Raw genomic sequence first — 16,945 nt, forward strand, 5'->3', positions numbered from 1 at the left:
GTATTGTATAACATGATGTTATAAGACTGTCATCTGATGAAGTTGTTCAAGGTTAGTGATGAATTTTATCTCTATTTGTGGGTTTTGTGAAAGCTACCTATGCGGTGGAAACATGGTGAAAACATGGCGTTGTGTGTTTGGCTATTGTGGTGAGCTAATATAAATACATATTGTGTTTTCGCTGTAAAACATTTAAAAAAATCGGAAATGATGGCTGGATTTACAAGATGTTTATCTTTCATTTGCTGTATTGGACTTGTGATTTCATGAAATTATATGATATCCCTGTCCCGTTAGGCTAGGCTATGCTAGTCAGCTTTTTTGATGAGGAGGATCCCGGATCCGGGAGGGTGACTCGTTAGAGAGATAAGTCCCCGATTTCTTTTCCACATTTTGTTACATTACAGCCTTATTCTAAAATGTATTAAATTGTTTTGTTTTTCTCATCAATCTACACACAATACCCCATAATGACAAAGCAAAAACAGTTTTTTAGAAATGTTTGCAAATTCCTGACCAAGGCCCTGCTCCCCTTTTTTGCTCAGTTTGGCCGGGTGGCCAGCTCTAGGAAGAGCCTTGGTGGTTCCAAACTTCTTCCATTTAAGAATGATGGAGGCCACTGTGTTCTTTGGGAGCTTCAATACTGCTGAACATTTTTTGGTAGCCTTCCCCAGAGCTAAGCAGACAATCCTGTCTCGGGGCGCTACGGACAATTCCTTCGACCTCATGGCTTGGTTTTTTCTGACATACACTGTCAACTGTCGGACCTTATATAAACAGGTGTGTACCTTTCCAAATCATGTCCAATCATTTGAATTTACCACAGATGGACTCCAATCGAGTTGTAGAAACATCTCAAGGATGATCAATGGAAACAGGATGCACCTGAGCTCAATTTCAATTCTCATAGCAGAGTCAAAATACTTATGTAAATAAGATATTTTAAATGTTTAATAAATTATTAACAAAATGTGGAAAAAGGGAAAGGGTCGGAATACGTTCCGAATGCACTGTATCTACAGCCATCGGAGGCTGAGATGTTCCGCCTAAACTTTTAATTCGCTGGTCGAACTGACAGTCAATTTGTGGCAGAAGGATACGTCACACCCGCATATGCAGCACAGTGTTGGAAAGCTAAGAACCTTCCGCAACTAGTCCCATCTATGAAAAACACATGGTTTTATATCTAATTTAATGGAAAAAAAATTGTAGATGTGAAACAATTTGTTTAGTCATTAGCCAACTGTGTGGTTCAGGAGGTAAGGAAGACAAGAACAAATGCAATCAGTGCCCCTGAAAAGAAAAGATACCTTTCCCTACAAACTAGTTAGATGATGAATTATTACAGTAAGGATGTCATTTGTAAAGTTGATTGTAAATATATGTAGATTATATAAAAATAAGACATGCCGTATTCACCAATTTTCACAAATAGGTTGTTTGTGGCATATAAAATCATATTTTCACTTTCAAAATGTGAAAAGTGAATAGAAATAAAAATCACCTGAAAGCTGAAGATTTGAGCTTTCTAGTAGTATACAGCATTACTAGGTACTGTTGATGGCCCTTATAATAATAGTTTTATTCTGGCATAGCGCTACAGGTGCAAAAATAAATCCTGAATTGTTTAACCACAATTTTTTGTTGACTTTGAGCATTATAAATTTCACCTCATATCCCAAAGAAGAAACAAGCAAGTTAGCAGGATGAATGCTTTATATTTTCTTCGTGCAGTAAACAGTTATGTTTATATACTTTTTCCCCCAACACCACTTTTCCCCCAACACAACACTTTTACAAAAAATAGCAATTTTTTACATACATTTTTTATTGACCCTTTATTGAACTAGGCAAGTCAGTTAAGAACAAATTCTTATTTACAATGATGGCCTACATGCATCTTCTCAAGTAACAGCTAGTGGAATTAAAATAAATATACAGTCACAAGTATTCTCAGTACCAAAACATTGAGGTTACCAATACAATAAATACAACAAACATCTGTAGCATTTTACAATGTTTTGTTTTTAGAAAGAGGTTATTTGCAATTAACTTTTCCTTTTTATAAATAAAATGCTCTTGCCATGATGACGCGTTGAGAACACATCAGTACCTTTCAATAGGAAAGGAGCTCCACTGCCTCCCACTGAACTGAAATAAACATACCATCACATGATAAGCCACAGATACTCAGAGCCCTCACCCTCAGATTCCCTATGCTGAAGGAGAAGGAACTGACATGAAATAAATCTGACAGACATCTTTAAATCTCATCCATCTTTTCACAGGCTCTAGATCTTAATTTCGTCTGTACTCATCTGTACTCTATAGTTGTCTCTCGTAAGATTATTCTTAAACATAAAAAGGCATCTTATTTATTCTGCTTAATGCCAAATTAGTGAGAAGAAGAACAGAATGGCAGCTGCTGTGGCTGCATTGTATGGAAGCCATTCAACTTTTCCTAGACAAAGTTAAGGTTGAGTAGTTCGAGCCGCTGTTACCGCTGGCATAAACTCTGATGGTGCTCCTTCCCAGTCCCCAGGCTGAGTTGGAACTCCCAAGGGAAAAGTCGAACTGGAAGAGGGTGGGCGAAATCGTGCCATCTGATGAATACAGAAAGAAGACAAATACAGTACGAACTACAGGCTTTTCAAAAACAGACTTGACTTAAACATCTTAAAAAAGGGAATAAAAATTACATTGTCTCCCCTTCGGGAACCCCTGTTCTTCCAGAGAAAAGAAATGGCAAGCTTTGACAGGGAAGGTCCATGTTGACAGTCAGTTGAGTCATACTGTAACTTCCTTTAGGTCAGAACTATTAGCAGAGCAGCAGTAACTCGTCATCACTATTGGTCTCCGTCTTGCCTGTGGCCTCCAGACAGGCGTCTGGGATATGTGCAGTGTGAACTATGCTACAGTGTTCACAGGGCCCGGCCAGGGCCAGGGATACCCAGCCTGACCCGAGGGCGGTTGGGGATGATAAGTGGCGGGCAGCCTGATCCGGGACTACCTCCAGGTTGAGGAGCCTGGAGGTCTCGCTGGTGGAGTCCGTGTCCGAGGCAGCATCCGACAAGGGGATGAGCAGCTCCACGTCGTCTTCGTCCTCCCTTGTCCCTGCTCCATGCTCTAGGTGCCTAAGAGGGCTGTGGTTGTGGGTCGCCCCACCTGAGGAGTCTCCGGAGCGGCCCAGGGAGAAACGTACCCAGCGCAGGGTGCGGGCGACCCGGTTCAGAGCACTGCTCAGCTGGCTCCTCCCGACCAAAGCACACTGAGGCTCTGCTGCATCTCCCCCTGGGGTGTCCATGGTGTGGGTCTCCACCACTCCTGGGCTGGCCCTGTGCCTGGCCCGGTGGCTGTTCCTGCTGCTGGGCAGAGGGGCTGGGGTGGTGGAGCTCGTCGACACCGAGATGATGGCCTCCACTGCGGATGCTGGAGGGGTCTTTGCGGGGAGGGGGGCTACAAGGCCCCCCATGGCCCCGGGGACGTCCCGGCGCTCGTTCTCCGTATCCGTGTCGTCCGAATCGAGGGGCAGCAGACCCCGGTGGGGTCCAGTCCTTTCGGGGTCGCGGACCGAACTACCGCCGTTACCGCTGCTGGTGTTCTGATCCTCGGCGTCAGCAGACACCAGGGCCAGCGAGCCAGAGCGCCGTGAGCGTGTGAAGTTGAAGAGGCGTCGCCAGATGTTGCTGTGGCGACCGGAGGTGGGCAGGCAGATGGAGGTGAAACCCAGCTGGGAGCGAACCGCCAACCTCAGGCTCTCCAACACAGACACCTGAACCACACACACACACACACAGAGAGAACAGCAAAACTTTTAGTATCATCAATCAATCAAATAATAAAGCCCTTTTAAAAATCATCAGTTGTGACAAAGTTCTTTACAGTAACCCAGCCTATTACAGATGACAATAAACATCATAAACCCTTGAGGACAAGGGCTGACCCCGACAAAAAATACAAATATTGGTTGACTGTTCTTTCGACCAATTGATTGAAATTTTAAAGCGCACTGTTTGTTTAAATAATTAAGGACACACAAATGACTCAAGAGGGAGCCCGATGGCCATGCTGTGTTGAAAAAAAAAAATCCTGTGTGAATGTTACACAGCAAGTGTTTATTGCGCTGTCCGTTTTGAAGCTACAACATAATTTCAGCCATTTTGTTTCTTACATGTTTCTCTGACTGAAAAGCTATTTTACCGAAATCCCTCATTTGTTTAGGAAAAACATTCTCTATTCCCTCAACCCTTGCTCTCTTTAAGTGAAACATTGCATGCATGTGACCAACAGGGCCTGACCTATGGCCCATAATCACATCAATAAATTGGTTATAACAAATTCCGAACATCGTAAAAACATGACAGCGACGTGGATGTGGAGGACGTGAAAAATATACTTGAGAAACGGGCGAATATTTACAAGTTGCTCAGGAGGGAAAGGGGAAGTCAGATCTGTGGAAGACATTTTACTTAGTTGTGGAAACTACTGGAGATTAAGAAAAAGGAGGGTATAGGAGCAAGCGGTGCAGTTCCTAACTACTTTAATCAACTCTTAATTTTCGCCTAAAATCTTACTTTTCTTTTGGTCTATATACTGTAATTCAGCTTTCAGCTGTGAATGTGTACAAGCTAAAAAAAAACTTACTATACAGTGCATTCGGAAAGTATTCAGACACCTTGACTTTTCCCACTTTGTAACAGCCTTATTCTAAAATTGATTAAATAGTTTCCCCCCCTCATCAATCTACATATAATACCCCATAACAACGAAGCAAATTTTATTTTGATTTTTTTTACTTTTGCAAATATTTTCCTAATAAAGAACTGAAATATCACGTTTACAAGAGTATTCAGACCCTTTACTCAGTACTTTGTTGAAGTACCTTTGCCACTGATTACAGCAGAGTTTTTTTGGGTATCGCGTCACAAGTTTCTGCCAATCTCATCTGCAGAGTCTCTTAAGCTCTGTCAGATTGGATGGGGAACGCTCCCCGCAGAGTTTTTTTGGGTATCGTGTCACAAGTTTCTGCCAATCTCATCTGCAGAGTCTCTTAAGCTCTGTCAGATTGGATGGGGAACGCTCCCCGCTGCCAGTTATTTTTAGGTGTCTCCAGAGATGTTAGATCGGGTTCAAGTTTGGGCGACTCAAGGACATTGAGAAACTTGTCCCGAAGCCACTCTGTGTTGTCTTGGTTGTGTGCTTAGGGTCGTTGTCCTGTTGGAAGGTGAATCTTGGTGGTTCCAAACTTCTTCCATTTAGGATTGATGGAGGCCACTGTGTTCAATGCTGCAGAAATGTTTTGGTACCCTTCCCCAGATCTGTGCCTCGACACAATCCTGTCTCGGCGCTCTGCGGAAAATTCCTTCGACCTCATGGCTTGGTTTTTGCTCTGACATGCAATGTCAACTGTGGTACCTTATATAGACAGGTGTGTGCCTTTCCAAATCATGTCCAATAAATTGAATTTACCACAGGTGGACTCCAATCAAGCTGTAGAAACATCAAGGATGATCAACGAAAATAGGATGAACCTGAGCTCAATTTTAAGTCTCATAGCAAAGGGTCTGAATACTTATTTACAAAAGGTATGTGCTTTGTTTTTTTAAATAGATTTGCAAACATTTCTAAAAACCTGTTTTCACTTAGTCATTTGGGGGTAGATTGATGAGGAAAACATTTAATACATTTTTAGAATAAGGCTGTAAAGTAACTAAATGTGGAAAAAGAGAAGGGTTCTCCAACCAAAATCAATTAGTTACATACACATAGTTAGCAGATGTTATTGAGTGTAGCGAAATGCTTGTGCTTCTAGCTCCGACAGTGCAGCAATATCTAACAAGTAATATCTAACAATTCCACAACAATTACCTAATACAAATCTAAGTGAAGGAATGGAATAAGAATATAAAAATATATGAATGAGCAATGACAGAGCGGCATAGGCTAAGATGCAATAGATAGTATAGAATACAGTATATACATATGAGATGAGTAATGCAAGACATGTAAACATTATTAAAGTGACTAGTGTTCCATTTATTAAAGTGGCCAATGATTTCAAGTCTGAATATTTTCCAAATGCACTGTATAAACCTTACTATATACTGTAAAAGTCCATAATGGTCCCCATGAAGCAGTTAGTGTTTAACTATACAATCACAGTCACTGAGTAACTCATTCACAGTGCTTCAGAAGGAAGTTAAAAATAACTTCCTCACAATGAATCACAGTTTAACTTCTTCAACATCTCTTTTGTTACAGAGGTCCGGTTGTTAGATATTACACAGTTGATCCTTGGTGTCAAGAATCCTATGTCAAAGATAGGCATTCATGGCCTTACTTGAAATGTGCACTCTTAACAGAGAATTAAGCGCAAGTCATGCATGGATAAGAGGATAACATCTTCTGAGGAGAACAAGAGAGGGCAGTGTGATCTAGATGTAGACTTGCCTGGTTGCCAGAGCAGACAGGGAAGTCCTCCACCGGGGGTATAAGGCCCTGGGAGATTAGCTGGCCATACGATGGGGGAGCCTCCCTCCTCAGGAGCTCAGCCTCAACCCTGGACAGCTGGGTCTCAAATGACCTGGGGAAACACAACCAGTTAGAGGGACTCAAAGGACTGGAGTAAACTCACACACACACCAGATCAGTTAGAGGAACTCGAGAAATGGCATTTCAAAAGTTATTTCAGTGTCTTTTTTGATGAAGATCAAAGACAGAAATTAGAGAGCTAACTAGCTACATGAATCCAAAGAAAGCATTTATAAAGGCCTAAGGACTAGTCTGGATTACCAATCATCTCTCAAAGTATGTGTGAGACATACTAAAGCTGTCATAGCAAACCACACAGACAGAAACAATCTTATGACTTATGTGGGATTGTATAATTGTTTAATAACAAGGGTAATAGCATGGGGTCTAAGTTTATTACCTGCGCTCAAACATCCGGAGGGAGTAGAGTTTGCAGGTGCAGCCCAGGGCGATAACCAGCAGCAGGCCACAAATAAGACTTCCTATAACTGCCGCCGTGATGACCCGTGTGGGCACGATGACCGGACAACTCTCCTCGTCGCTCCCGTCGCCGCAGTCGTCCTGCGCATCGCACACCCAGCTCTCGAACACACAGCGGTTGTTCTTGCAATGGAAGTTGCCCGGCTGGCAGAAGAAGCAGTTCTTCTCATCCGAGCCGTTGGGGCAGCGGTTCTGGTAGTTGCAGCGGTCCGAGCGCGGGTAGCAGGCACCGTTCCTGGAGCAGGGGAACTCATCCTCCTGGCAGATGCTGCAGTTGACCTCGTCGCGGCCATTGGGGCAGTGCCAGTAACCGTCACAGCGCTGCTGCTCCGTGTAGCAGCCCCAGTTGCCCCCACACGGGATCTCCCAAGGCAGACAGAAACCGTCCACCTGGCAGGAGAGATGAGGTAGATTTCATTCATTAGTCGATCGAGGGTGTCCGTAACGATTCCAAAATCAAGAAACCGAAAAAGCAAAGAAAGCTTAGTGATATTTTCAAGGGAGAGCTTAAAAGGTAAATTTCATGAACATATGACTCTGGGTTTGTTTTGATCTTGTCCGAAGAACTTCTAAGTCAGTGAGATGTGTTTTACACATAACTGACCACAAAGGCAGCGAGTCTGGGTTTTGTGCACCGAACGATACACCCGACGACACCAATACGGTGTATTGATGGGGTGGACGAGATCAGAAAATGAAAGTAGTCCTGCTTTATGGCATTTCACGAGGCCTATGTTATACTGATCACACTACACATTTGCGTGTGTGCAGATATGGTTGTTCTTGTTCAATAGAGCCATTAGACGTCTTTCAGCGATGTTCCTATCTGCTACAGTGTCTTGCGAAAGTATTCACCCCCTTGGCATTTTTCCTATTTTGTTTTCTTACAACGTGGAATGAAAATCGATTTTTGGGGGGTTTGTATCATTTGATTTACACAGCATGCCTATCACTTTGAAGATGCAAAATATTTTTTCTTGTGAAACAAACAAAGAAATAAGACAAAAAAACTGAAAACTTGTGTGCATAACTATTCACCCCCCCAAGGTCAATACTTTGTAGTGCCACCTTTTGCAGCGATTACAGCTGCAAGTCTATTGGGGGTATGCCTCTATAAGTCTGGCACATCTAGCCACCGGGATTTTTGGCCATTCTTCAAGGCAAAACTGCTCCAGCTCCTACAAGTAGGATGGGTTCCGCTGGTGTACAGCAATCTTTAGGTCATACCACAGATTCTCAATTGGATTCATGTCTGGGCTTAGACTAGGCCATTCCAAGACATTTAAATGTTTTCCCTTAACTTCTTGTGAATAGGGGGCGCTGTTTTCACTTTGGGAAAAAATCGTGCCCAATTTAAACGGCCTCGTACTCTATTCTAGATCGTACAATATGCATATTATTATTACTATTGGATAGAAAACACTAAAGTTTCTAAAACTGTTTGAATTATATCTGTGAGTAAAACAGAACTCATTTGCAGCAAACTTCCAGACAGGAAGTGAAAAATCTGAAAACGATGCTCTGTTCCAGGGCCTGCCTATTCAATTGCCTAATTTCTATGGATTTGCATGCACTGCATACGCCTTCCACTAGATTTCAACAGGCAGTGGAAGGTGGAATGGGGTGTCTAGCTTGATCTGAGGTCGAACAAGAGCTCTTGGAATGACGTGACCAGAATTTCCTTTCTCTACCTAGGCGCGGGAAGGACATCAACATTGGCTTCTGAAAATCGTTCGGTATACACGGTAGATATCTCGGGCTCTGATTTTATTTGATAGATGTGATAAAAACATCATAAAGTATGTTTTTCAACCGAGTTGTATCAGTTTATTCAACGTTTATTGCGAGTTTTGGAATTTTCCTTTCTTTGCGTCAGGAGAATTTGGGCATGTTCGCGCCACATGGCTAGCTAAGGTTGCTAATTCGACAGGAGAAGAGGACATTCTAAAACCAAACAATGATTTATTCTGGACCTAGGACTCCTTGTACAAGATTCTGATGGAAGCTCAGCAAAAGTAAGAACAATTTATGATGTTATTTCGTATTTCTGTGGAAAATGTTTAGTCCTATTTTCCGCCCTTTTTGCGGGCGCTGTCTCGCTATAACGTAAGCTGTTTGTTATGGTAAAGTTATTTTTAAAAATCTAACACGGCGATTGCATTAAGAACTAGTGTATCTTTCATTTGCTGTCCAACATGTATTTTTTAGTAAAGTTTATGATGAGTTCTTTGGTCAGATTAGGTGAGTGTCCAAACTATCTCCGGACAATTTGGTGAATCGATGCTACATATTCACAACGTATAACCACGGTTTGCAGCTCAAAATATGCAAATTTTCAAACAAAACATAAGTGTATTGTATAACCTGATGTTATAAGACTGTCATCTGATGAAGTTGGTCAAGGTTAGTGATTAATTTTATATCTTTTGCTAGTTTTTGCGAATGCTATCTATGCGGTGAATAAATGCGGTTGTGTGTTTGGCTATTGTGGTAAGCTAATATAATGCTATATTGTGTTTTCGCTGTAAAACACTTAAAAAATCTGAAATATTGGCTGGATTCACAAGATGTTTATCTTTCATTTGCTGTACACCATGTATTTTTCATAAATGTTTTATGATGAGTATTTAGATATTTCACGTTGCTCTCTAATTATTCTGGCTGCTTTGGTGATATTTTTGATGGTAGCTGCAATGTAAAACTATGATTTATACCTCAAATATGCACATTTTCGAACAAAACATACATTTATTGTATAACATGTTATAAGACTGTCATCTGATGAAGTTGTTTCTTGGTTAGTGACTAATTATATCTCTATTTGGTTGGTTTTGTGATAGCTACCTATGCGGTAGAAAAATGGTGAAAATATGCGGTTGAGTCTTTTGCTATTGTGGTTAGCTAATAGAAATACATAGTGTTTTCGCTGTAAAACATTTAAAAAATCGGAAATGATGGCTGGATTCACAAGATGTTTATCTTTCATTTGCTGTATTGGACTTGTGATTTCATGAAAATTATGTTATATGATATCCCTGTCGCGTCAGGCTCCCGGGATCCGGGGATCCCGGATCCGTGAGAGAGAAGCGGTAGAGGTTAAACCACTCGAGTGTTGCTTCAGCAGTATGCTCAGGGTCATTGTCCTGCTGGAAGGTGAACCTCAGTCCCAGTCTCAAATCTCAAAGACTGAAACAGGTTTCCCTCAAGAATTTCCCTGTATTTAAAGCCATCCATCATTCCTTCAATTCTGACCAGTTTCCCAGTCCCAGCCGATGAAAAACATCCCCACAACATGATGCTGCCACCACCATGCTTCACTGTGAGGATGGTGTTCTCGGGGTGATGAGAGGTGTTGGGTTTGCGCCAGACATAGCGTTTACCTTGATGGCCAAAAAGTTACATTTTTGTTTCATCTGACCAGAGTACCTTCTTCCATATGTTTGGGGAGTCTCCCACACGCCTTATGGCGAACACCAAACGCGTTTGCTTATTTTTTTCTTAAGCAATGCCTTTTTTCTGGCCACTCTTCCGTAAAGCCCAGCTCTGTGGAGTGTACGGCTTAAAGTGGTCCTACGGACAGATACTCCAATCTCCGCTGTGGAGCTTTGCAGCTCCTTCAGGGTTATCTTTGGTCTCTTTGTTGCCTCTCTGATTAATGCCCTACTTGCCTTGTCCCCGAGTTTTGGTGGGCAGCCCTCTCTTGGCAGGTTTGTTGTGGTGCCATATTCTTTCCATTTTTTAATAATGGATTTAAATGGTGCTCCGTGGGATGTTCAAAGTTTCGTTACAAAATAAATAATCCAACCCTGATCTGTACTTCTCCACAACTTTGTCCTTGACCTGTTTGGTGAGCTCCTTGGTCTTCATGGTGCCACTTGCATGGTGGTGCCGCTTGCTTAGTGGTGTTACAGACTCTGGGGCCTTTCAGAACAGGTGTATATATACTGCGATCATGTCACTTAAATAAAGTCCACATTTGTGCAATCTAACTAATTATGTGACTTCTGAAGGTAATTGGTTGCACTAGATCTTATTTAGGGGCTTCATAGCAAAGGGGGTGAATACATATGCACGCACCACTTTTCTGTTAATTTTTTCCCGCGAATGCGCTTTTGTTAAATCATCACCTGTTTGGCGAAGTAGGTTGTGATTCGATGATAAATTAACAGGCACCGATTATATGCAACACAGGACAAGCTAGTTAAACTAGCAATATCATAAACCATGTGTAATTAACTAGTGATTATGTGAAGATTGATTGTTTTTTATAAGATAAGTTTAATCCGAAATGTCTTTTTGATACTGTCGCAAAGCTAACTAAAAAGCAGCATTCCCCAAGTGAGGATGGCTTTCACTTCAGCAGTAATACATTCATGAACTTCTTTGAGGGAAAGATCATGATCATTAGAAAGCAAATTACGGACTCCTCTTTAAATCTGCGTATTCCTCCCAAGCTCAGCTTTCCTGAGTCTAACAACTCTGCCAGGACCTAGGATCAAGAGAGACACTCAAGTGTTTTAGTACTATATCTCTTGACACAATGATGAAAATAATCATGGCCTCTAAACCTTCAAGCTGCATACTGGACCCTATTCCAACTAAACTACTGAAAGAGCTGCTTCCTGTGCTTGGCCCTCCTATGTTGAACATAATAAACGTCTCTCTATCCACCGGATGTGTACCAAACTCACTAAAAGTGGCAGTAATAAAGCCTCTCTTGAAAAAGCCAAACCATGACCCAGAAAATATAAAAAACTATCGGCCTATATCGAATCTTCCATTCCTCTCAATCTTTTTTGAAAAAGCTGTTGCGCAGCAACTCACTGCCTTCCTGAAGACAAACAATGTATACGAAAGGCTTCCGTCTGGTTTTAGACCCTATCATAGCACTGAGACTGCACTTGTGAAGGTGGTAAATGACCTTTTAATGGCGTCAGACCGAGGCTCTGCATCTGTCCTCGTGCTCCTAGACCTTAGTGCTGCCTTTGATACCATCGATCACCACATTCTTTTGGAGAGATTGGAAACTCAAATTGGTCTACACGGACAAGTTCTGGCCTGGTTTAGATCTTATCTGTTGGAAAGATATCAGTTTGTCTCTGTGAATGGTTTGTCCTCTGACAAATCAACTGTACATTTCGGTGTTCCTCAAGGTTCCGTTTTAGGACCACTATTGTTTTCACTATATATTTTACCTCTTGGGGATGTCATTTGAAAACCTAATGTTAACTTTCACTGCTATGCGGATGACACACAGCTGTACATTTCAATGAAACATGGTGAAGCCCCAAAATTGCCCTCGCTAGAAGCCTGTGTTTCAGACACAAGGAAGTGGATGGCTGAAAACGTTCTACTTTTAAACTCGGACAAAACAGAGATGCTTGTTCTTGGTCCCAAGAAACAAAGAGATCTTCTGTTGAATCTGACAATTAATCTTGATGGTTGTAAAGTCGTCTCAAATAAAACTGTGAAGGACCTCAGCGTTACTCTGGACCCTGATCTCTCTTTTGACGAACATATCAAGACTGTTTCAAGGACAGCTTTTTTCCATCTACGTAATATTGCAAAAATCTGAAACTTTGTCCAAAAATGATGCAGAAAAATGTATCCATGCTTTTGTTACTTCTAGGTTAGACTACTGCAATGCTCTACTTTCCGGCTACCCGGATAAAGCACTAAATAAACTTCAGTTAGTGCTAAATACGGCTGCTAGAATCCTGACTAGAACCAAAACATTTGATCATATTACTCCAGTGCTAGCCTCTCTACACTGGCTTCCTGTTAAGGCAAGGGCTGATTTCAAGGTTTTACTGCTAACCTACAAAGCATTACATGGGCTTGCTCCTACCTATCTTTCCGATTTGGTCCAGCCGTACATACCTACACTTACGCTACGGTCACAAGACGCAGGCCTCCTAATTGTCCCTAGAATTTCTAAGCAAACAGCTGGAGGCAGGGCTTTCTCCTATAGAGCTCCATTTTTATGGAATGATCTGCCTACCCATGTGAGAGACGCAGACTCGGTCTCAACTTTTAAGTCTTTACTGAAGACTCATCTCTTCAGTGGGTCATATGATTGAGTGTAGTCTGGTCCAGGAGTGTGAAGGTGAACGGAAAGGCTCTGGAGCAACGAACCGCCCTTGCTGTCTCTGCCTTGCCGGTTCCCCTCTCTCCACTGGGATTCTCTGCCTCTAACCCTATTACAGGGGCTGAGTCACTGGCTTACTGGTGCTCTTTCACGCCGTCCCTAGGAGGGGTGCGTCACTTGAGTGGGTTGAGTCACTGACGTGATCTTCCTGTCTGGGTTGGCGCCCCCCCCTTGGGTTGTGCCGTGGCGGAGATCTTTGTGGGCTATACTCGGCCTTGTCTCAGGATGGTAAGTTGGTGGGTGAAAATATCCCTCTAGTGGTGTGGGGGCTGTGCTTTGGCAAAGTGGGTGGGGTTATATCCTTCCTGTTTGGCCCTGTCCGGGGGTATCATCGGATGGGGCCAGTGTCTCCTGACCCCTCCTGTCTCAGCCTCCAGTATTTATGCTGCAGTAGTTTAGGTGTCGGGGGGGCTAGGGTCAGTTTGTTATATCTGGAGTACTTCTCCTGTCTTATCCGGTGTCCTGTGTGAATTTAAGTATGCTCTCTCTAATTCTGTCTTTCTTTCTCTCTCTCGGAGGACCTGAGCCCTAGGACCATGCCTCAGGACTACCTGGCATGATGACTCCTTGCTGTCCCCAGTCCACCTGGCCGTGCTGCTGCTCCAGTTTCAACTGTTCTGCCTGCGGCTATGGAACCCTAACCTGTTCACCGGATGTGCTACCTGTCCCAGACCTGCTGTTTTCAACTCTCTAGAGACAGCAGGAGCGGTAGAGATACTCTTAATGATCGGCTATGAAAAGCCAACTGACATTTACTCCTGAGGTGCTGACTTGCTGCACCCTCGACAACTACTGTGATTATTATTATTTGACCATGCTGGTCATTTATGAACATTTGAACATCTTGGCCATGTTCTGTTATAATCTCCACCCGGCAGAGCCAGAAGAGGACTGGCCACCCCTCATAGCCTGGTTCCTCTCTAGGTTTCTTCCTCGGTTTTGGCCTTTCTAGGGAGATTTTCCTAGCCACCGTGCTTCTACACCTGCATTGCTTGCTGTTTGGGGTTTTAGGCTGGGTTTCTGTACAGCACTTTGAGATATCAGCTGATGTACGAAGGGCTATATAAATAAATTTGATTTGATGCTAGCTAGCAACTTACCTTGGCTCCTTGCTGCACTCACATAATAGGTGGTCAGCCTGCCACGCAGTCTCCTCGTGGATTGCAAAGTAATCGGCCATAATCGGCGTCCAAAAATGCAGATTACCGATTGTTATGAAAACTTGAAATTGGCCCTAGTTAATCCGCCATGCCGATTAATCGGTCGACCTCTACTCAAAAGACATCCAGCCAACTTGACACAACTGTGGGAAGCATTGGAGTCAACATCCCTGTTCTGTGGAAAAAGAGGGTGCAAAGGTGTTCCTAATGTTTTGTGTATATATAAAGAATTTTTTCCCAGCCTCTGAAATAAACAGCTCCGTGTGGGGCAGTGCTTCCTTCTCTGGCCCATGGTGCATTCGCTATGACTGCGAGATCTTGTGGTACACTATGAGCAGATGAATAGACAGAAAGTCAAAACTTCCTGATTCTATCGGTGAAATGAAAATGCGCTCCTTCTACCTTGGGGTGAGGAGATTATTTGTTTATAACAAAACAATGTTGATAATATTGTTATGACTATATACACTGTGTACAACACATTAGGAACACGTTCCTAATATGGAGTTGCACTCCCTTTTGCCCTCATAACAGCCTCAATTCGTCAGAGCATGGACTATACAAGGTGTCGAAAACGTTCCACAGGGATTCTGTCCCATGTTGACTCCAATGCTTCTCACAGTTGTCAAGCTATGCTGCACCTTAGAAGTGGAACAATTTACAAAAAGCTCTTAGAATGGATGTTATGGTGCCCCATGGGCAATGCAAAAATGTATCTCTAATCTTTAAATTGTTAATTGTGATTGTTCTTAATGTCTATATGTCTTAATGTATATGTCTTAATGTGTCTGTATTTGTGCATATGTATTTTTTTAAATTTGCATTGAAAACAGGGCTCTACTGCAAATGAGACCTTGGTCTGAGTTGATCCCCTGTATAAATAAAAGTATAAAATACTTTTAAAATATATATACACACACACAAAAGTTTGGGGTCACTTAGAAATGTCCTTGTTTTTGAAAGAAAAGCACATTTTTTGTCCATTAAATTAACATCAAATTGATCAGAAATATGTTGTAAATGACTATTGTAGCTGGAAACGGCAGATTTTTTAATGGAATATCTACATAGGCGTAGAGGCCCATTATCAGCAACCATCACTCCTGTGTTCCAATGGCACATTGTTTATTTAAAACATATATATATATATTTCACCTTTATATCCAGAGGCGGCGCTCCTAGTGGCCGAGGACTTCCATGCAGGGAAACTTAAATCCATTTTACCTAATTTCTACCAGCATGGTACATGTGCAAACAGAGGAAAAAAACACTAGACCACCTTTACTCCACACACAGACACGCGTACAAAGCTCTCCCTCGCCCTTTGGCAAATCTGACCATAATTCTATTCTCCTGATTCATGCTTACATGCAAAAACTAAAGCAGGAAGCACTAGTGACTCAGTCAAAGAAGCGGTCAGATGACGCACATGCTAAGCTACAGGACTGTTTTGCTAGCACAGACTGGAATATGTTCCGGGATTCTTCCGATGGCATTGAGGAGTACACCACATCGGTCACTGGCATCATCAATAAGTGCATCGATGACATTGTCCCCACAGTGACTGAACGTACATACCCCAACCAGAAGCCATGGATTACAAGCAACATCCGCACTGAGCTAAAGGGTAGAGCTGCCGCTTTCAGGGAGCGGGACTCTAACCCGGAAGTTTCAAAATATTCCCCTATGCCCTCCAACGAAACATCAAACAGGCAAATCGTTAATTCAGGACTAAGATTGAATCGTATGTGTGATCACGCTCTCCGCAGCCGATGTGAGTAAGACCTTTAAACAGGTCAACGTTCGCAGGGCCAGGCGGATTACCGAACATGCGCTGACCAACTGGCAAGTGTCTTCACTGACATTTTCAACTAGTCCCTGACTGAGTTTGTTATACCAACATGTTTCAAGCAGACCACCCTAGTCCCTGTTCCCAAGAACACTAAGGTAACCTGCCTAAATGACTACCGACCCGTAGCACTCAAGTCTGTAGCAATGAAGTGCTTTGAAAGGCTGGTCATGGCTCACAACACCATTATCCCAGAAACCCTCAACCCACTACAATTTGCATATCGCCCCAACAGATCCACAGATGATGCAATCTCTATTGTACTCCACACTGCCCTTTCCCACCTGGACAAAAGGAACACCTATGTGAGAACGCTATTCATTGACTACAGCTCAGCGTTCAACACCATAGTGCCCTCAAACTGTTTCATCAGGTTTCTTTTTGGTTTTAAGCTAAGGACCCTGGGACTAAACACCTCCCTCTGCAACTGGATCCTGGACTTCCTAACGGACCTCCCCCAGGTGGTAAGGGTAGGTAACAACACATCCGCCACACTGATCCTCAATACGGAGGCCCCTCAGGGGTGCGTGCTCAGTACCCTCCTGTACTCCCTGTTCACTCATGACTGCATGGCCAGGCACGACTCCAACACCATTATTAAGTTTACCGACGACACAACAGTGATAGGCCTGATCAACGACAACAATGAGACAGCCTATAGGGAGGTGGTCAGACACCTGGCCATGTGGCGCCAGGACAACAACCTCTCCCTCAACGTGATCAAGACAAAGGAGATGATTGTGGACTACAGGAAAAGGAGGACTGAGCACGCCCCCA

General features: G+C 42.9%; 1 protein-coding gene across 2 annotated transcripts in view; it reads right to left on the reverse strand.

Moving 5' to 3' along the window:
- Window positions 1–1,694: 1,694 nt before the first annotated feature.
- The window catches only part of LOC120026933 (low-density lipoprotein receptor-related protein 12-like), a 41,111-nt gene continuing 25,860 nt past the window's right edge, over window positions 1,695–16,945 (reverse strand). For both annotated transcript variants that reach the window (XM_038971709.1, XM_038971708.1), the window contains 3 exons: window positions 6,932–7,401; window positions 6,451–6,583; window positions 1,695–3,772 (listed from right to left, as the gene is read on the reverse strand). In XM_038971709.1, coding sequence (XP_038827637.1) covers window positions 2,819–3,772; window positions 6,451–6,583; window positions 6,932–7,401 — 1,557 coding nt within the window. In that variant the 3' untranslated portion in view covers window positions 1,695–2,818. The remainder of the gene's footprint in view (window positions 3,773–6,450; window positions 6,584–6,931; window positions 7,402–16,945) is intronic.

Source organism: Salvelinus namaycush, chromosome 32 (genome assembly GCF_016432855.1).
Source record: "Salvelinus namaycush isolate Seneca chromosome 32, SaNama_1.0, whole genome shotgun sequence".
NCBI classification, from domain to species: domain Eukaryota; kingdom Metazoa; phylum Chordata; class Actinopteri; order Salmoniformes; family Salmonidae; genus Salvelinus; species Salvelinus namaycush.